The sequence below is a fragment of the Electrona antarctica genome (genome assembly GCF_951216825.1).
Source record: "Electrona antarctica genome assembly, chromosome: 18".
NCBI classification, from domain to species: Eukaryota; Metazoa; Chordata; class Actinopteri; order Myctophiformes; family Myctophidae; genus Electrona; species Electrona antarctica.
The window spans coordinates 711,853-734,885 of NC_136799.1; the positions used below are offsets into that span (position 1 = coordinate 711,853).

Consider the following 23,033-nt stretch of genomic DNA (forward strand, 5'->3'; position numbering starts at 1 on the left):
CACGTAAATTGCATGCTGCGTTCATGATTTGAGGCTTTTGTTCAAAACGGGGCAATCTTGCAAACAGTGAAAGCTAATTATAGCCAATTAGGATGGAATATGAAATATCGGACAGATCCGACTTGAGCACATGACCATAGAGATAGTGTGTAACGATTTGTGAGATTTTTGGACAGAATCTGGAGGAGTAATATCAAAAAATGTGTTTTACAAAAGTCGGCCTCCTGGTGGCGCTATAAAAGGCAGATGCGGAAAATGAAGGCAAGCGGTTTGTCCTTGGCCACTAGGGAGTGTGCATGCAACGTTTCACGCAGATGGGTGCAGTTTTAGGTAAAAAATGTGAAAAGCTGCCTCATGGTGGCGCTATAACAGGCCGTTCTGGAAAATGTGGGGCAGAAGTTCATCGTTGGCATCCAGGGAGCGTGTGTGCAAAGTTTGGCATCGACCGGGTTAACGGTGCCGGAGATTAGCTGGTAACAGACGGACGGAAGGAAGGACGGACGCACACACGCACACACGGACGGAGTGCAAAACATACTCTCTCCCCATGCCTTCGGCCTGGTGGAGACAATAATTTCGTTTCTAATGTAATAAAGTCATTTCAAGGCAGGGAAAAAACAAAGTGAAGCTATGGTTAACTTGCAGGCCTAGGCTTGCCTTTTGGCCACACAGAATAAAAACGTTGTCTGTGTCGCCCTCAAGTGGACAAAATCAGCAATAGGCCTACAAGTTTAGCCCTGCCGATTACAGAAAGTTATCGTCATGTTGCACGGTCTGCTTTACCAGGGAATTAAACTTTGTAAATGGAATCATGAATAAACCAGTAAACGATGTGTTTCTGTACAAGCTAGAATAGTCCAGCTGCTTAGCTCCAATATATAAAGGAATCGTTCAGTTTGTGATAAAAGCATGACATTTGGTACACATAGCCAAAGGCATCCCAAACATAATTGGATGTGGAGGCATCCTGAATTTTCAACATGGCACCCATGGCAGCCATTTTTCAAAATGCCACCATTGACATCCTATTATAAGGCAATATTTTCTAAATTTCCTTATGCTTTAAGTAGCATGTGACATATCAAACTAGGGGGTTTTCATGATGCTGAATCTATTCCACGCTACTTAAAGCATAAGGAAATTTAGAAAATATTGCCTTATAATAGGATGTCAATGGTGGCATTTTGAAAAATGGCTGCCATGGGTGCCATGTTGAAAATTCAGGATGCCTCCACATCCAATTATGTTTGGGATGCCTTTGGCTATATGTGTACCAAATGTCATGCTTTTATCACAAACTGAACGATTGTTATGGACCATGCTGCACTAGAATGTTCTTTGAGGGACACAATGAATAGTCTTAAGAAAGAGTAGATATAAGAAAGAAACAAAGGAATAAGTCCTTAAGGCCTGGGCCGGCTGGCTCAGCGGTCCAGGCCCCATGGCTGGTAATCCAGCATGGCAGTGTGTCGCGGGTTCGAGTCCCGATCTCGACAAACAGCGCTGTGTGTGGCCCCCCGCCCATCCCCCTCCCGCCCCCCCCCCCCCGACCACCCACAACACATCCATCAATAAAAAAGCAAAAAAAAGCCCCTAAAAAACATCAGGTTATAACTTATTTTTGTCAACAGAATGCACAGTAACACATCTGGTGATTCACATCCTTTAATTGTTAATTCTTTCCATTTTTACAGTTTATTAAACCCAAAGATTCCAAAGTGTTTGGTTCAGAATGCTCTGCCAGGCCGTGGGTTCCTGTTTGGTTCAGAATGCTCTGCCAGGCCGTGGGTTCCTGTCGTAGCAGAACATTTCACCCATTTAGACCTGAGGACGATTCTACAAAATGTCTTATGACAAAATTTCTTGAAAAACCTCATGTTTCTGTTTCTGTGTCAGTCGTTCTGAAAAATGTTCATGTCAAGGACGCCCAAAAATATATGTAATTGGCTGCCGACCCCCATCTGAATATATGTAGTTCCAGGGATCCTCCCCCCAGAAGCAAAGATTTGAGTTCTCTGAAAGAATATATATTCAAAGATTTGGGCTACATTTACACGATTTTTCAAAAAGTAGCAGATCTACAAGCTCGTAGCGCGGCACTCGGTGCCACGCTACGAGCTTGTAGATCTGCTATTCACTGGGTGGTGGTCTGTGGTCGTCTCCTGAGACAATCCGCTTGGAGTTTCAGTCCAGCTCCGCACAGTGAAACATCTCGTCTTGTTTTAATGAATCTTCCTGTGATTTTCATAGTTTCAGGTTGGTTGGTTGGTTGGTATAATAAGAGCAACTCAAACCCGTTTGGGACGGACGGTGCCGCCAGTCAGGTAGTCAGAGATGTGAAAGACGCTCCAGACATCTTTTAGTCTTCATTCTTCCTGGTCAGCCAGATCGCTCTGTTCAAAGTACCTGACAGACAGACAGGCAGACAGGTAGAGACAGACAGACAGACAGGCAGAGAGACAGACAGTGTTAATGATAATGAATGTATTTATATAGCCCATTTCAAGACATAGTCACAAAGGAATACGAGACTGCTCGCCCCTTTACCAACTCGCCCCGCGATTTATTTTAATTAAGTTAATTTAGTATTTCCCTCCTTCTCTGAAAACTGAAATTATCTTGTATACAGATTTATTTTATTGTACAGTAGTCGATCTCTATACTCTCTATTTAGAAAGAACAACATGTCACAGAGACAGTGACTGTTGAATTAAGTTAATGTAGGACCTTCTAGCAGTTAATTTCGTTTTATTAAACACATTTCTTCCATGTAGCCCATGTTTTGTAATGGCATCATCATGCTATTATGCCCGTGGATATACAGAGTGAACTTAACAATGATAAATTAATATGATAATACCTTTTAAATAATTAAAAACATGAATTATGTTTGTTATTTACAGCTAGGGGCGAGATGACCTGTTACCCTCCTAAAGTGCTTTACATAACAGGGTAAAAAACAACAACGTAGTCACAGCTACAACAAGATATCATTGAATAACAGCAAAGCACAAAATGAAAGCACACACATTATAATCAAAAACATAAAATAAAGGTATGCAAAAGGAAATTAAGAGAAGGCCTTAACGTAAAGGTGGGTTTTTAGAAGGGATTTAAAACACGACACAGATTTTGCAAGTCTTAAATTAATAGGTAGGGCGTTCCATAGTTTGGGAGCCCGAATTGCAAAAGCCCTGAAACCCTCTGTGATGAGCTGGGCTGTGGGGGTCTCAAGGAGGACCCTGTCCGAGGACCTGAGTGAGCTGGGCTGTGGGGGTCTCAAGGAGGACCCTGCCACGCTCTGTGATGAGCTGGGCTGTGGGGGTCTCAAGGAGGACCCTGCCACGCTCTGTGATGAGCTGGGCTGTGGGGGTCTCAAGGAGGACCCTGTCCGAGGACCTGAGTGAGCTGGGCTGTGGGGGTCTCAAGGAGGACCCTGTCCGAGGACCTGAGTGAGCTGGGCTGTGGGGGTCTCAAGGAGGACCCTGCCACGCTCTGTGATGAGCTGGGCTGTGGGGGTCTCAAGGAGGACCCTGCCACGCTCTGTGATGAGCTGGGCTGTGGGGGTCTCAAGGAGGACCCTGTCCGAGGACCTGAGTGAGCTGGGCTGTGGGGGTCTCAAGGAGGACCCTGTCCGAGGACCTGAGTGAGCTGGGCTGTGGGGGTCTCAAGGAGGACCCTGTCCGAGGACCTGAGTGAGCTGGGCTGTGGGGGTCTCAAGGAGGACCCTGTCCGAGGACCTGAGTGTGCGTGTAGGCTTATAGGGAGCCAGCATGACGGAGACATACTGGGGAGCCTGACCATTTACTGCTTTAAAAGTAAAATCTTAAAATCAATTCTATAACTAACAGGTAACCAGTGAAGGGCTAAAATGGGGGTGATGTGGTTATGATAACCAGCACACTGAGCTGCTGTAGTCATTTATATAAGCTGGTAATGAATGGGGGTGATGTGGTTATGATAAACAGCACACTGAGCTGCTGTAGTCATTTATATAAGCTGGTAATGAATGGAGGTGATGTGGTTATGATAACCAGCACACTGAGCTGCTGTAGTCATTTATATAAGCTGGTAATGAATGGAGGTGATGTGGTTATGATAACCAGCACACTGAGCTGCTGTAGTCATTTATATAAGCTGGTACTGAATGCCGTTATGGAACGGATTCAAAACATTGCAGAGATTAAAATAGGGTGCATTTTGCATAAGCGCAGTTTATAGTTAAGGGACGCAATAAAACAACGACCTCTGCATCCACGGGATGCACTACTGTACTACTGTACTGTTTTTGCTAGCTTTAGTTATAATAATCATTTATTCTTCTGTTTTCTACATGAATATAACCACATTATAACCATATAAAATGGGAGTTAAATGCTGCAATTTGTAAAAATGGCAAAAAATAACCACATAGATAAATAATAATTCATTAGTTTAAAACCCATTTTGGGACGGGAACCCCTTTTGGTGTTTTAAGCATTCTGTTATACTTTAGCTATTGAAAAATAGCAGACCTACAAGCTCGTAGCGCGGCACCGAGTGCCGCGCTACGAGCTTGCAGGTCTGCTATTTTTTGAAAAATCGTGAAAATGTGGCACAAACTTTGGAATATATATTCTTTCAGAGAGAACGTTTTTAACTCAAATCTTTGTATCTGGGGAGGGGGGGGTCCCTGGAACAACATATTTTCAGATGGGGGTCGGCGGCCAATTACAGATATTTTTTGGGGTCCTTTGACATGAAATAGTTTGAGAACCACTGACATAGAAAAATAGGGTTTTTCAGAAAACCGTTTTTCAGAAATCACCTGGCTACCACACAGATAAATATTAATTAATTAGTTTTAATCACCTGGCTACCACACAGATAAATATTAATTAATTAGTTTTAATCACCTGGCTACCACACAGATAAATATGAATTAATTAGTTTTAATCACCTGGCTACCACACAGATAAATATTAATTAATTAGTTTTAATCACCTGGCTACCACACAGATAAATATGAATTAATTAGTTTTAATCACCTGGCTACCACACAGATAAATATTAATTAATTAGTTTTAATCACCTGGCTACCACACAGATAAATATGAATTAATTAGTTTTAATCACCTGGCTACCACACAGATAAATATTAATTAATTAGTTTTAATCACCTGGCTACCACACAGATAAATATGAATTAATTAGTTTTAATCACCTGGCTACCACACAGATAAATATTAATTAATTAGTTTTAATCACCTGGCTACCACACAGATAAATATTAATTAATTAGTTTTAATCACCTGGCTACCACACAGATAAATATTAATTAATTAGTTTTAATCACCTGGCTACCACACAGATAAATATTAATTAATTAGTTTTAATCACCTGGCTACCACACAGATAAATATTAATTAATTAGTTTTAATCACCTGGCTACCACACAGATAAATATTAATTAATTAGTTTTAATCACCTGGCTACCACACAGATAAATATTAATTAATTAGTTTTAATCACCTGGCTACCACACAGATAAATATTAATTAATTAGTTTTAATCACCTGGCTACCACACAGATAAATATTAATTAATTAGTTTTAATCACCTGGCTACCACACAGATAAATATTAATTAATTAGTTTTAATCACCTGGCTACCACACAGATAAATATGAATTAATTAGTTTTAATCACCTGGCTACCACACAGATAAATATTAATTAATTAGTTTTAATCACCTGGCTACCACACAGATACATATTAATTAATTAGTTTTAATCACCTGGCTACCACACAGATAAATATTAATTAATTAGTTTTAATCACCTGGCTACCACACAGATAAATATTAATTAATTAGTTTTAATCACCTGGCTACCACACAGATAAATATTAATGAATTAGTTTTAATCACCTGGCTACCACACAGATAAATATTAATTAATTAGTTTTAATCACCTGGCTACCACACAGATAAATATTAATTAATTAGTTTTAATCACCTGGCTACCACACAGATAAATATTAAGTAATTAGTTTTAATCACCTGGCTACCACACAGATAAATATTAATTAATTAGTTTTAATCACCTGGCTACCACACAGATAAATATTAATTAATTAGTTTTAATCACCTGGCTACCACACAGATAAATATGAATTAATTAGTTTTAATCACCTGGCTACCACACAGATAAATATTAATTAATTAGTTTTAATCACCTGGCTACCACACAGATAAATATTAATTAATTAGTTTTAATCACCTGGCCACCAGACAGATGAGCAGGTTCAGTGCAGGCAGTCTCTCGTCCTGTTCGCTTTCCTGTGGAAGAAAGACAACATTTCACTGAACACTCTTGTAATGAGGACTATTATCTTATAATAAGACGCACCAAGAAGGGAATAATTATTATTATAATTCTTATATCCCACGAGGGGGGGGAGGGCAGCGGACTGGCCTCATGCTCCCTCCTATGCATGAGGAGTCCAAGCCGCTTATTTTCACCTGACCGGCCGGACGTAGCGCGTGGAAGGAACACGTTATTCTGACCAGTTCCTTTCCCCTCCATCAGTGGAGGCAGTTTAGAGACCAGGATTACTGCATGTTTTTTGCGAGGGTACCTACCCTAGGGGACACGGGAAGAACATGTGAGGGTACCTACCCTAGGGGACACAGGGAGAACATGTGAGGGTACCTACCCTAGGGGACACGGGGGGGAACATGTGAGGGTACCTACCCTAGGGGACACGGGGGGGGACATGTGAGGGTACCTACCCTAGGGGACACGGGGAGAACATGTGAGGGTACCTACCCTAGGGGACACGGGGAGGGTACCTACCCTATGGGACACGGGGAGGGTACCTACCCTAGGGGACACGGGGAGAACATGCAAACTCCACACAGAAAGGCCCTTTCGCCAACCCCGCCTCGGGTATGGGCACTGATGACGCGGAGGAGATGAAACTCTGCCAGCACCTACAGCGTCCCCAGCGGGAATCGAACCCAGGACCTTCTAGCTGTGAGGCGACAGCACTACCGACTGTGCCACTGTGCCCCCATATAGATGTATATATACATACCAGTTTAGTGCGTAGCTGAGCACACCTCCTAGTCAGCTGTCTGATCACATACGTGTGTGTGAGTGTGTGTGTGTGTGTGTGTTACCAGCGTAGTGCGTAGCTGAGCACACCTCCTAGTCAGCTGTCTGATCACATACGTGTGCGTGTGTGTGTGTGTGTGTTACCAGCGTTGTGCGTAGCTGAGCACACCTCCTAGCCAGCTGTCTGATCACATACAGGTGTGTGTGTGTGTGTGTGTGTGTGTGTGTGTTACCAGCGTTGTGCGTAGCTGAGCACACCTCCTAGCCAGCTGTCTGATCACATACAGGTGTGTGTGTGTGTGTGTGTGTGTGTGTTTGTGTGTTACCAGCGTTGTGCGTAGCTGAGCACACCTCCTAGCCAGCTGTCTGATCACATACAGGTGTGTGTGTGTGTGTGTGTGTGTGTGTGTGTGTGTGTGTGTGTGTGTGTGTGTGTTACCAGCGTCGTGCGTAGCTGAGCACACCTCCTAGCCAGCTGTCTGATCAGAGAGTGAGCTTCAGGAAGCAGAGGTTTCTCCAGACACGCCAACAATCCATAAAGCCACCGACCCTAGAACCAGCACACACGCACACCCACACACACACACACGCACGCACGCACCCACACACAGAGAGAGGAAGAAAGCTTTAGACCAGTTCAGTTCAGGACCAAAGCTCTAGGACAGTTCTTTAAGCTGAAGCGGTCGAGTGTAGTAAATAAATCACACCTACCAACTGAGGAGAGAAGTCTCTGTCCTCAAACCAGATGATGAGAACCTCCAACACGGTCGACACTGTAGACTGGACGCGCACACACACGCGTGCACACACGCGTGCACACACACACACACACACACACGTTTGAGGAGAGTGAAGACCAAAGTCACCGTTATGTGAAAACAAAAGGTATAAACTGATGATTTCATTTCTTTCCGAATGTTCAAACGTAGCTGATCTAGCCTCAGTGCGACCTGCAGTGCGTTAGCGGCTTGTAGATCTAACCCTACAGTAATCAAGGGCTTGTAGATCGGCTATTTTTAACTAGAAGTTAGGGATGCACCGAAAGGGAAATTCTTGGCCGAAACCGAATACCGAATATAGGAAACAGTTGGCCAAAAACAGAATATCCGAATTTGATTAATATTATATATCTTTTTTCCTACCATTGCTGTCATGGCCGTACCTTAAAGCTACCTGATGTATGGCTGTACCTTAAAGCTACCTGATGTATGGCTGTACCTTAAAGCTACCTGATGTATGGCTGTACCTTAAAGCTACCTGATGTATGGCCGTACCTTAAAGCTACCTGATGTAGGCTGTACCTTAAAGCTACCTGATGTATGGCCGTACCTTAAAGCTACCTGATGTAGGCTGTACCTTAAAGCTACCTGATGTAGGCTGTACCTTAAAGCTACCTGATGTATGGCCGTACCTTAAAGCTACCTGATGTATGGCCGTACCTTAAAGCTACCTGATGTAGGCTGTACCTTAAAGCTACCTGATGTATGGCCGTACCTTAAAGCTACCTGATGTATGGCCGTACCTTAAAGCTACCTGATGTATGGCCGTACCTTAAAGCTACCTGATGTATGGCCCTACCTTAAAGCTACCTGATGTATGGCTGTACCTTAAAGCTACCTGATGTATGGCTGTACCTTAAAGCTACCTGATGTATGGCTGTACCTTAAAGCTACCTGATGTCTGGCCGTACCTTAAAGCTACCTGATGTATGGCCGTACCTTAAAGCTACCTGATGTATGGCCGTACCTTAAAGCTACCTGATGTATGGCTGTACCTTAAAGCTACCTGATGTAGGCTGTACCTTAAAGCTACCTGATGTATGGCCGTACCGTAAAGCTACCTGATGTATGGCTGTACCTTAAAGCTACCTGATGTAGGCTGTACCTTAAAGCTACCTGATGTAGGCTGTACCTTAAAGCTACCTGATGTATGGCCGTACCTTAAAGCTACCTGATGTAGGCCGTACCTTAAAGCTACCTGATGTATGGCCGTACCTTAAAGCTACCTGATGTATGGCTGTACCTTAAAGCTACCTGATGTAGGCTGTACCTTAAAGCTACCTGATGTAGGCTGTACCTTAAAGCTACCTGATGTATGGCCGTACCTTAAAGCTACCTGATGTAGGCCGTACCTTAAAGCTACCTGATGTATGGCCGTACCTTAAAGCTACCTGATGTATGGCCGTACCTTAAAGCTACCTGATGTATGGCCGTACCTTAAAGCTACCTGATGTAGGCTGTACCTTAAAGCTACCTGATGTATGGCCGTACCGTAAAGCTACCTGATGTATGGCTGTACCTTAAAGCTACCTGATGTCTGGCCGTACCTTAAAGCTACCTGATGTATGGCCGTACCTTAAAGCTACCTGATGTATGGCCGTACCTTAAAGCTACCTGATGCATGGCCGTACCTTAAAGCTACCTGATGTATGGCCGTACCTTAAAGCTACCTGATGCATGGCCGTACCTTAAAGCTACCTGATGTATGGCCGTACCTTAAAGCTACCTGATGCATGGCCGTACCTTAAAGTTACCTGATGTATGGCCGTACCTTAAAGCTACCTGATGTATGGCCGTACCTTAAAGCTACCTGATGTATGGCCGTACCTTAAAGCTACCAGATGTATGGCCCTACCTTAAAGCTACCTGATGTATGGCCGTACCTTAAAGCTACCTGATGTATGGCCGTACCTTAAAGCTACCAGATGTATGGCCCTACCTTAAAGCTACCTGATGTATGGCCGTACCTTAAAGCTACCTGATGTATGGCCGTACCTTAAAGCTACCTGATGTAGGCTGTACCTTAAAGCTACCTGATGTATGGCCGTACCGTAAAGCTACCTGATGTCTGGCCGTACCTTAAAGCTACCTGATTTATGGCAAAACTTAACTTAAATAATAATCACTATTATGGGTCCATAAAACATTGATTCAGCTCTTTTGATGCATTAATTGCATACACTGTATTCGTTGATATATTTTCTGCCTATTCGGGCCGAAATCGAACAGACAGACAGACAGACAGACAGACAGGCCGACAGACAGACAGACAGACAGACAGGCCGACAGACAGGCCGACAGACAGACAGACAGACAGGCCGACAGGCCGACAGACAGACAGACAGGCCGACAGACAGACAGACAGACAGACAGGCCGACAGACAGACAGACAGACAGACAGACAGACAGACAGACAGACAGGCCGACAGACAGGCCGACAGACAGACAGACAGCTTTGTTTACCTGGTTGAGTCTGCTGATGATGCTCAGAAATGGAGGGAAGCCAATCTGAGCACAAACACAATGATGTCAGACACACTAAACCCCTTATCCCTAACCCCCTTATCCCTAACCCCCTTATCCCTAAACCCCTTATCCCTAACCCCCTTATCCCTAAACCCCTTATCCCTAACCCCCTTATCCCTAAACCCCTTATCACTAAACCCCTTAGTGGAAAAAAAGCAAAGAAGTTTAGGGATAAGGGGTTTAGCGGTGATGAAAATAGAGCCCTTACACTTCAATCTATTGGACTTCAGAATGCATAGAAAACACTTACACTTCAATCTATTGGACTTCAGAATGCATATAAAACACTTACACTTCAATCTATTGGACTTCAGAATGCATATAAAACACTTACACTTCAATCTATTGGACTTCAGAATGCATATAAAACACTTGACACTTGACTTCAGTGTCTACATTTGCAGTGTATCACTTTAACACATACCCTGCGGATCACATAATTTGGTTTAAATCGTTTAATTTTGATCGCGTTTAAGAAATACATGGTTTCCAGCGGACACAGTAGGACACGTCACGCTTCTGGGAAATTGAGGCGCAAAGTCTATGAGGGACAATGTAAAGTCTATGAGGGACAATGTCAAGTCTATGAGGGACAATGCAAAGTCTATGAGGGACAATGTAAAGTCTATGAGGGACAATGTAAAGTCTATGAGGGACAATGTAAAGTCTATGAGGGACAATGCAAAGTCTATGAGGGACAATGTAAAGTCTATGAGGGACAATGTAAAGTCTATGAGGGACAATGTAAAGTCTATGAGGGACAATGCAAAGTCTATGAGGGACAATGTAAAGTCTATGAGGGACAATGCAAAGTCTATGAGGGACAATGCAAAGTCTATGAGGGACAATGTAAAGTCTATGAGGGACAATGCAAAGTCTATGAGGGACAATGTAAAGTCTATGAGGGACAATGTAAAGTATATGAGGGACAATGTAAAGTCTATGAGGGACAATGTATAGTCTATGAGGGACAATGTAAAGTCTATGAGGGACAATGTATAGTCTATGAGGGACAATGCAAAGTCTATGAGGGACAATGTAAAGTCTATGAGGGACAATGCAAAGTCTATGAGGGACAATGTAAAGTCTATGAGGGACAATGTAAAGTCTATGAGGGACAATGCAAAGTCTATGAGGGACAATGTAAAGTCTATGAGGGACAATGCAAAGTCTATGAGGGACAATGTAAAGTCTATGAGGGACAATGGCGGCTCCCGTGTGCCCCAGTTCCCCACTGCTGTTGCTGCTGTTGTTGTTGTCGGGCTGTGGAATATTTTCAGACACCATTACAAACGATTGGAATATATTCAGGCGGGTTTTGGTGAAACGGACCTACATTAGCGCCCAGATTATTCATCAAAGGTTAGTGAAATACTCAGCAGTGAAGATTATGTCACGGTTTCAATTCTCCACAGTCAACGTGTTAACCCATTCTGAACGGGAACCCCTTTTGGTGTTTTAAGCATTGTTAGACTTTAGCTATTGAAAAATAGCAGATCTACAACCTCATATGAGCTTGTAGATCTGCTATTTTTGAAAAATTGTGAAAATGTGGCGCAAATCTTTGAATATATTTTCTTTCAGAGCGAACATTTTTAACTCAAACCTTTGCTTCTGGGAAGGTCCATGGAACAACATATTTTCATATGGGGGTCGGCGACCAATTACATATAATCTTGGGGGTCCTTGACATGAAAATGTTTGACAATGACTGACATAGAACAGGGTTTACATACCCCAGCAAGCCAAATGACGTCATGATGACGTTATGATGACGTCCTCCGGTGACTCCGGTGACGTTCAGGACTAGGCCAGATCACAGCCCATATGGGGATGATCTTTACGTTCAGGACTAGGCCAGATCACAGCCCATATGGGGATGATCTTTACGTTCAGGACTAGGCCAGATCACAGCCCATATGGGGATGATCTTTACGTTCAGGACTAGGCCAGATCACAGCCCATATGGGGATGATCTTTACGTTCAGGACTAGGCCAGATCACAGCCCATATGGGGATGATCTTTACGTCATTTCCAGGACGTCTTCACCAGTTTAAATAATATAGCTTATTCTGGGCCAGATCTGACTAGTTATGATATGACTTAAGTTGATCTGGCCTCGATCAGACTCTCTCTGATTCATCCAGGGACGTCCGTCTTAGTGGGTAAAATTTATGTTGGTTGAAATCAGGTGATATTCTGGGCCAGATTAGTGTTGGTTTGACTTGATCTGGCCCCAATCGAGACGTCACTAATTCGTCCTGACCGTGCTTGCTGGGTACTCTACCATACAGATTGAATAAGTTATATTGTATTAACATACTCTACCATACAGCGCACGCACACACACACACCTTGCTGTAGTCCAGTGCAGGGTCAGGTTGTGGTGTCGTGGTGTCACTCAGGTAAACATTGTCTCCCAAACAGAACCTCTTCCAGCCCTCCTCGTCTGTTAGCTGAGGCTGTGACACACACACACACACACACACACACACACACACACACACACACACACACACACACACACACACACACACACACACACACACACACACACACACACACACACACACACACACACACACACACACACACACACACACAGAACCATGTATTGCAACAAATAGAATACAGTTCAATTTGGTGTTAATGGCTAAACTGTTAAAGATATTCCCTAAATGTTGCTAAGCAGCTTCTGTACCAAATCATGCCTTTTGACTATATCCCATTTTGGGCGGGAACCCCTTTTGGTGTTAGCATTACGTTATGCTTTAGCTATTTTTTCCCCCCTCACTGTATATGTATCTTTTCCCCTTTTACCTCTATGAATTCCAGTTCTGTTCTTTGACTATATTGAAGTGTCTATTTGTACGTCTCTAAATGTTTTGATGAATTGAACATGGTGGACCCTCTTGTAAACAAGTGTAATGCTTAATTGGGTCGTCCACTCACAGTTAACAGTCTTTGTATTGAGTTTGCGCTTGAAATGTACTGTAATTCTGCAAACTGTTAATAAATATTTCAATCAATCAATCAATGTTGAAAAATAGCAGATCTACAAGCCCATACGAGCTTGTAGGTCTGCTATTTTTTTTAAATCTAAGAACGACTGACATAGAAACATAGCTTTTTCAGAAAACTGTCAGGATGTAGAAGACATTTTTAGAATCTGATCTCAGGTCAAAATGGGACATATATATATCTTCATTCTTGACTTCCTGCCCTGCTCTGAAACCGCCAGGCTGTTTCTTTCACTAAAGTATAAAACAAAAAAGATTGAACAAAATCTACTGAGTAGCTCTCACCAGCAGCACGTTGTCATCCAGAGTGTGACTGCTCCAGTGAGCTCTGTGTTTGGAGATGTTCTGGAACACAACCACATGACACAGCATTAGAGATGTTCTGGAACACAACCACATGACACAGCATTAGAGATGTTCTGGAACACACCCACAACATGACACAGCATTAGAGATGTTCTGGAACACAACCACATGACACAGCATTAGAGATGTTCTGGAACACAACCACATGACACAGCATTAGAGATGTTCTGGAACACAACCACATGACACAACATTAGATATGTTCTGGAACACAACCACATGACACAGCATTAGAGATGTTCTGGAACACAGCCACAACATGACACAGCATTAGAGATGTTCTGGAACACAACCACATGACACAGCATTAGAGATGTTCTGGAACACAACCACATGACACAACATTAGAGATGTTCTGGAACACACCCACAACATGACACAGCATTAGAGATGTTCTGGAACACAACCACATGACACAACATTAGATATGTTCTGGAACACAACCACATGACACAGCATTAGAGATGTTCTGGAACACAGCCACAACATGACACAGCATTAGAGATGTTCTGGAACACAACCACATGACACAGCATTAGAGATGTTCTGGAACACAACCACATGACACAACATTAGAGATGTTCTGGAACACACCCACAACATGACACAGCATTAGAGATGTTCTGGAACACAACCACATGACACAACATTAGAGATGTTCTGGAACACAACCACATGACACAGCATTAGAGATGTTCTGGAACACAGCCACAACATGACACAGCATTAGAGATGTTCTGGAACACAACCACATGACACAGCATTAGAGATGTTCTGGAACACAACCACATGACACAACATTAGAGATGTTCTGGAACACACCCACAACATGACACAGCATTAGAGATGTTCTGGAACACAACCACATGACACAGCATTAGAGATGTTCTGGAACACAACCACATGACACAACATTATAGATGTTCTGGAACACACCCACAACATGACACAGCATTAGAGATGTTCTGGAACACAACCACATGACAATGATGACACAGCATTAGAGATGTTCTGGAACACAACGACATGACACAACATTAGAGATGTTCTGGAACACACCCACAACATGACACAACATTAGAGATGTTCTGGAACACACCCACAACATGACACAGCATTAGAGATGTTCTGGAACACAACCACATGACACAGCATTAGAGATGTTCTGGAACACAACCACATGACACAGCATTAGAGATGTTCTGGAACACACCACAACATTAGAGATGTTCAGGAACACACCACAACATTAGAGATGTTCAGGAACACACCACAACATTAGAGATGTTCAGGAACACACCACAACATTAGAGATGTTCTGGAACACAACCACATGACACAGCATTAGAGATGTTCTGGAACACACCACAACATTAGAGATGTTCAGGAACACACCACAACATTAGAGATGTTCTGGAACACAACCTCATGACACAACATTAGAGATGTTCAGGAACACACCACAACATTAGAGATGTTCTGGAACACAACCACATGACACAGCATTAGAGATGTTCTGGAAGACACCACAACATTAGAGATGTTCAGGAACACACCACAACATTAGAGATGTTCTGGAACACAACCACATGACACAACATTAGAGATGTTCTGGAACACAACCACATGACACAACATTAGAGATGTTCTGGAACACACCCACAACATGACACAACATTAGAGATGTCCTGGAACACACCCACAACATGACACAACATTAGAGATGTTCTGGAACACAACCACATGACACAACATTAGAGATGTTCTGGAACACAACCACATGACACAGCATTAGAGATGTTCTGGAACACAACCACATGACACAACATTAGAGATGTTCTGGAACACACCCACGACATGACACAACATTAGAGATATCCTGGAACACACCCACAACATTAGAGATGTCCTGGAACACACCCACAACATTAGAGATGTCCTGGAACACACCTACAACATGGTTGTGTTCCAAGGCCTGCCGTATGCACTGGAATAATATTTTTTAAAACAATGTTTTATCAGGAAAACTATTGGTGGAGAGTGACCATAGCAGTTTGGGGAGGGGCTTAGCTATAGGTCTGTCTGACATACCTGTCTGACTTCAGAGAAGTTGCTGACTTGCTGACGCTGCCATCCCAGACTGGGAGAGAAACCGGCCGGAGCCTGAGGACAGCCTGCCACCTGACGCACACACACGCACGCACGCACGCATCCACGCACACACACGCGCACACACACACACACACACACACACACACACACACACACACACACACACACACACACACACACACACACACACACACACACACACACACACACACACACACACACACACACACACACACACACACACACACACACACACACACACACACACACACGCACACACACACGCACACAATTTTTATGTAATGAATCATGCGTTGACATGATAATATTACTATAAAACATTAAATGATTGAATTAATGAATTGATCATCAGGTGAGTGTTCAGATGCGTTGACGCTCCGTTTCTTTAATTAATTAGTGCATTAATTAATTAATTTATAGAGATGCACGATATAAATCGGTAGCATACTCAGAATCGGCCATAAATTAATCCAGATTATTTAAATAAATTTTCACCAGCAAAAACAATTAAAATTAAAAATGTAAAAAATAATTTCATTCATAGTACCTCTAGTCTAGAACAAAAGCCAAATCAAATATGAAGTAAAAATTTATTTTACATTTTTCTACATTTAATTTGTGTACTCATTCAGTTGTGAATACAGACACTATTTATTGATTGATTGAATACTTTGGGCCAAGCCCCTATAGGGCCTAGGCTTGTTTCCATTGTGGTCCTCTGTATAATATCAGAATCGGTATTGGCAGATATGACTCTGCAAATAATCGGAGATCAGATATCGGTCATAATTTCATCATCGTGCACGTACCGATGCGTTGACCGTCTGTTTCTTCCGTAGTTTCTTGGGGTCGATCTGAGCCACGACCACCTCTGGACACAACGATGCCTCCAACCTGAGATATTATAATAATTACACCTCTGGACACAACGATGCCTCCAACCTGAGATATTATAATAATTACACCTCTGGACACAACGATGCCTCCAACCTGAAATATTATAATAATTACACCTCTGGACACAACGATGCCTCCAACCTGAGATATTATAATAATTACACCTCTGGACACAACGATGCCTCCAACCTGAAAGATTATAATAATTACACCTCTGGACACAACGATGCCTCCAACCTGAAATATTATAATAATTACACCTCTGGACACAACGATGCCTCCAACCTGAGATATTATAATAATTACACCTCTGGACACAACGATGCCTCCAACCTGAGATATTATAATAATTACACCTCTGGACACAACGATGCCTCCAACCTGAGATATTATAATAATTACACCTCTGGACACAACGATGCCTCCAACCTGAGATATTATTATAATTACACCTCTGGACACAACGATGCCTCCAACCTGAGATATTATTATAATTACACCTCTGGACACAACGATGCCTCCAACCTGAGATATTATTATAATTACACCTCTGGACACAACGATGCCTCCAACCTGAAATATTATAATAATTACACCTCTGGACACAACGATGCCTCCAACCTGAAATATTATAATAATTACACCTCTGGACACAACGATTCCTCCAATCTGAAATATTATAATAATTACACCTCTGGACACAACGATGCCTCCAACCTGAAATATTATAATAATTACACCTCTGGACACAACGATGCCTCCAACCTGAAATATTATAATAATTACACCTCTGGACACAACGATGCCTCCAACCTGAGATATTATAATAATTACACCTCTGGACACAACGATGCCTCTAACCTGAAATATTATAATAATTACACCTCTGGACACAACGATGCCTCCAACCTGAGATATTATAATAATTATAATAATTACACCTCTGGACACAACGATGCCTCCAACCTGAGATATTATAATAATTATAATAATTACACCTCTGGACACAACGATGCCTCCAAACTGAAATATTATAATAATTACACCTCTGGACACAACGATGCCTCCAACCTGAGATATTATAATAATTATAATAATTACACCTCTGGACACAACGATGCCTCCAACCTGAGATATTATAATAATTATAATAATTACACCTCTGGACACAACGATGCCTCCAACCTGAAATATTATAATAATTACACCTCTGGACACAACGATGCCTCCAACCTGAAATATTATAATAATTACACCTCTGGACACAACGATGCCTCCAATCTGAAATATTATAATAATTATAATAATTACACCTCTGGACACAACGATGCCTCCAACCTGAAATATTATAATAATTATAATAATTACACCTCTGGACACAACGATGCCTCCAACCTGAAATATTATAATAATTACACCTCTGGACACAACGATGCCTCCAACCTGAAATATTATAATAATTACACCTCTGGACACAACGATGCCTCCAACCTGAAATATTATAATAATTACACCTCTGGACACAACGATGCCTCCAACCTGAAATATTATAATAATTACACCTCTGGACACAACGATGCCTCCAACCTGAAATATTATAATAATTATAATAATTACACCTCTGGACACAACGATGCCTCCAACCTGAAATATTATAATAATTACACCTCTGGACACAACGATGCCTCCAACCTGAAATATTATAATAATTATAATAATTACACCTCTGGACACAATGATGCCTCCAATCTGAAAAATTATAATAATTATAATAATTACACCTCTGGACACAACGATGCCTCCAACCTGAAATATTATAATAATTACACCTCTGGACACAACGATGCCTCCAACCTGAAATATTATAATAATTACACCTCTGGACACAACGATGCCTCCAACCTGAAATATTATAATAATTACACCTCTGGACACAACGATTCCTCCAATCTGAAATATTATAATAATTACACCTCTGGACACAACGATGCCTCCAACCTGAAATATTATAATAATTACACCTCTGGACACAACGATGCCTCCAACCTGAAATATTATAATAATTACACCTCTGGACACAACGATGCCTCCAACCTGAGATATTATAATAATTACACCTCTGGACACAACGATGCCTCTAACCTGAAATATTATAATAATTACACCTCTGGACACAACGATGCCTCCAACCTGAGATATTATAATAATTATAATAATTACACCTCTGGACACAACGATGCCTCCAACCTGAGATATTATAATAATTATAATAATTACACCTCTGGACACAACGATGCCTCCAAACTGAAATATTATAATAATTACACCTCTGGACACAACGATGCCTCCAACCTGAGATATTATAATAATTATAATAATTACACCTCTGGACACAACGATGCCTCCAACCTGAGATATTATAATAATTATAATAATTACACCTCTGGACACAACGATGCCTCCAACCTGAAATATTATAATAATTACACCTCTGGACACAACGATGCCTCCAACCTGAAATATTATAATAATTACACCTCTGGACACAACGATGCCTCCAATCTGAAATATTATAATAATTATAATAATTACACCTCTGGACACAACGATGCCTCCAACCTGAAATATTATAATAATTATAATAATTACACCTCTGGACACAACGATGCCTCCAACCTGAAATATTATAATAATTACACCTCTGGACACAACGATGCCTCCAACCTGAAATATTATAATAATTACACCTCTGGACACAACGATGCCTCCAACCTGAAATATTATAATAATTACACCTCTGGACACAACGATGCCTCCAACCTGAAATATTATAATAATTACACCTCTGGACACAACGATGCCTCCAACCTGAAATATTATAATAATTATAATAATTACACCTCTGGACACAACGATGCCTCCAACCTGAAATATTATAATAATTACACCTCTGGACACAACGATGCCTCCAACCTGAAATATTATAATAATTATAATAATTACACCTCTGGACACAATGATGCCTCCAATCTGAAAAATTATAATAATTATAATAATTACACCTCTGGACACAACGATGCCTCCAACCTGAAATATTATAATAATTATAATAATTACACCTCTGGACACAACGATGCCTCCAACCTGAAATATTATAATAATTATAATAATTACACCTCTGGACACAACGATGCCTCCAACCTGAAATATTATAATAATTATAATAATTACACCTCTGGACACAATGATGCCTCCAATCTGAAATATTATAATAATTATTATAATTACACCTCTGGACACAATGATGCCTCCAATCTGAAAAATTATAATAATTATTATAATTACACCTCTGGACACAACGATGCCTCCAATCTGAAATATTATAATAATTATAATAATTACACCTCTGGACACAACGATGCCTCCAACCTGAAATATTATAATAATTATAATAATTACACCTCTGGACACAATGATGCCTCCAATCTGAACAATTATAATAATAATTATAATTACACCTCTGGACACAACGATGCCTCCAATCTGAAATATTATAATAATTACACCTCTGGACACAACGATGCCTCCAATCTGAAATATTATAATAATTATTATAATTACACCTCTGGACACAACGATGCCTCCAATCTGAAATATTATAATAATTATTATAATTACACCTCTGGACACAACGATGCCTCCAATCTGAAATATTATAATAATTATTATAATTACACGGTAACACCTCTGGAGTCTGGACACAACGATGCCTCCAACCTAATAATAATAATAATAACTGTCTGGAACAACATATTTTCAGATGGGGGGTCGGCGACCAAAAGAGGGTATGCGTGTGACATAATCATCAAACCAGGAAGTTATGCAGGAATGACTACTGAGAGCTTAAAACTAATTTCTGGCCTTGACAGCCCACACATTCAAACAGAAAAGTCATATCTAATTGCATTTAACAACATTGATTGATTGAAATATGTATTAACAGTTTGCAGAATTACAGTACAATGCAAGCACAAACTCAATACAAAGACTGTTAACTGTGAATATTAAACAATATTAAACTCACTTTGCATGTCACTTTGACACTCGATTTGCCATTCACTTTATGCATGCACATACCCTCGATTACATATAATTCTGGGGGTCCTTGACATGAAATAGTTTGAGAACCACTGACATGGAAACACGAGGGTTTTTTCCCCCAGAAAACTGTCATGATTAAGAAGACATTTTTGTAGAATCTGGTCTCAGGTGTAAATTTGTTAAATAAAGTGTGTCTTACTGCACTTGTCTCAGATACTCCTGGGGGTTCCTGGGAGCTCCGTCCTCTGCAGCAGAACCAGAACCACAGTCCACAGGCAGCATTCTGGGCATCAGCTCCTCCACGTCCGACTTCATTCTCACACAAAAAACTGCACAGAAATGTAAATAATATCAGAAGAAACGCTTCCGTGAAGCCAAGTTAACCAATAAGGTATCTTCGTGTAGAAGATAATGTCGTTTTAGTGTCTTTGTGTAGAAGATAATGCAGTTTATTCAGAGCTGGAAAGGCAAAAACACACACTGTGCTGCCATCTTGTTTTTTTTTAAACGCACAGCGATGACGCGATCACCATGCGCCGCGTCGGTGCGGTTGGTTGGTTGCCAGATTGTGTGACAGAAATAAGCAAGCAGTTCCATGAAAACAAGGCCAGAAAAAAGCCTTTTTGAAACTCCAAGTGGAATATCGTCGCCTTTTTAAACTATATATTGGCCTAAAGTCATTTTTTTTTTTTAAAGTTTTCAGGAAAAAATAAAAAAATAAACTGATCCAAAACAAAACTATTTAAGTTGTCGTGGTTCCCAAACTTTTTCATGTCAAGGACAAGGACCCCCAAATTCTGCGGACCCCTATTTTAAGAGATATGCCAGGGACCCCCATAAGAGAAGATTTGTACGGCTCTAGCAGTGATTCTCAACCTGTTTAATGTCACCGCCCCCCCCCCCCCTTTTTCCCCTCACTGTATATGTTTCTTTTCCCTTTTTACCTCCATTATGACCCTCGATTATGACCCCCACAGTGTATTGTATTGTATTGTATCTGTATTGTTTATGCCCTGCCTTTCTTTTCTTTTTTTGTGTAAAGCACTTTGAGCTGCATTTCATGTCATGAAAGGTGCTATACAAATAAAGTTTTATTATTATTATTTATTATTAATGCTAACAGTCTAATGCTAACAGTGAGCAGCAGGTGGATTCATGAATGTAGCCTTTAGACAAAATAATCATCATCAAAATGAACGCATTGCCTGCAGGCTAACGTTAATGCTGCTAGCGATGCTAACGGTAGTCTGTGGGAAACGTTAGCATTGCAGCGCTAGCGATGCTAACAGGTTTCCATGGTAAACGTTAGCATTGCAGCGCTAGCGATGCTAACAGGTTTCCATGGTAAACGTTAGCATTGCAGCGCTAGCGATGCTAACAGGTTTCTATGGTAAACGTTAGCATTGCAGCGCTAGCGATGCTAACAGGAGTCTATATGGGAAACGTTAGCATTGCAGCGCTAGCGATGCTAACAGGTTTCTATGGTAAACGTTAGCATTGCAGCGCTAGCGATGCTAACAGGAGTCTATGTGGGGAAACGTTAGCTACTCCACTCTAGCCAGCAGCCACTCTTGAGTGTAAACAAAACAATCATCTCACACGCGTTGCCATGGTATCCATGGTAACGCGTTGCCATGGCAGGCACGGACAGCGTCACCATGGCAACGTACACAAACGTCTTGTTGACGTGCAACGTCAGCCAGCGTGCCTCGGTTCATTGACCAATCAGAATCGACTGTACGTGTCCCTGTGACGTCAGAGCCCGGGCTGTATAAAAGGGCAAGGCGCCCTGCGCCCACTTCATCCATTCTGTTCTGTTTTAGAGATACTCTATTACTATTACACTACTCTATACCATACTGTCACAGTTCACTAATCACTAAGAAATAATACTGTATAGTCTGTATTACTATTACACTATCACAGTTCACTAGAGATACTTATATTTTCTTATACTATCTTAGCAATATAAAGCTTTTTATTTTGGCAACAATAAACCATCTTCAGCCAAATAGCTCCACTGAGACTGAGCAGCAATATGACCCAGCGGCAGCAGAGGTCATCATCAGGCGCTGACCTGAGCAGCAATATGACCCAGCGGCAGCAGAGGTCAT

At 41.5% G+C, this 23,033-nt stretch overlaps 1 protein-coding gene across 3 annotated transcripts; it reads right to left on the reverse strand.

Moving 5' to 3' along the window:
- Window positions 1-2,110: 2,110 nt before the first annotated feature.
- Window positions 2,111-21,464, reverse strand: gemin2 (gem (nuclear organelle) associated protein 2). Of its 3 annotated transcripts, none has more exons than XM_079527689.1 (11): window positions 21,119-21,464; window positions 18,543-18,567; window positions 16,731-16,790; window positions 15,880-15,969; window positions 13,708-13,767; window positions 12,757-12,864; window positions 10,339-10,383; window positions 7,808-7,876; window positions 7,536-7,646; window positions 6,260-6,318; window positions 2,111-2,406 (listed from the first exon to the last, which is right to left on the reverse strand). In XM_079527689.1, the coding sequence occupies exons 1-11, from the start codon at window positions 21,232-21,234 to the stop codon at window positions 2,367-2,369; spliced, it is 783 nt and encodes a 260-aa protein (XP_079383815.1). In that variant the 5' UTR covers window positions 21,235-21,464; the 3' UTR covers window positions 2,111-2,366. The 3 variants fall into 3 exon arrangements, with proteins under 3 accessions (XP_079383815.1, XP_079383814.1, XP_079383813.1); XM_079527688.1 differs by lacking the exon at window positions 18,543-18,567 and adding an exon at window positions 20,109-20,133; XM_079527687.1 differs by lacking the exon at window positions 18,543-18,567 and having other exon boundaries at window positions 2,113-2,406; window positions 16,731-16,815.
- Between the last annotated feature and the right edge of the window lie 1,569 nt (window positions 21,465-23,033).

Excerpts from the sequence above, each read along its gene's own strand:
- gemin2 (XM_079527689.1), bottom strand. The coding sequence starts at position 21,234 with ATGAAGTCGGACGTGGAGGAGCTGATGCCCAGAATGCTGCCTGTGGAC. Across the intron at positions 13,768-15,879 it reads ACTTCTCTGAAGTCAGACAG|AACATCTCCAAACACAGAGC; the intron begins GTATGTCAGACA and ends GTTGTGTTCCAG. Across the intron at positions 7,647-7,807 it reads GAGACTTCTCTCCTCAGTTG|GGTCGGTGGCTTTATGGATT; the intron begins GTAGGTGTGATT and ends TGCTGGTTCTAG.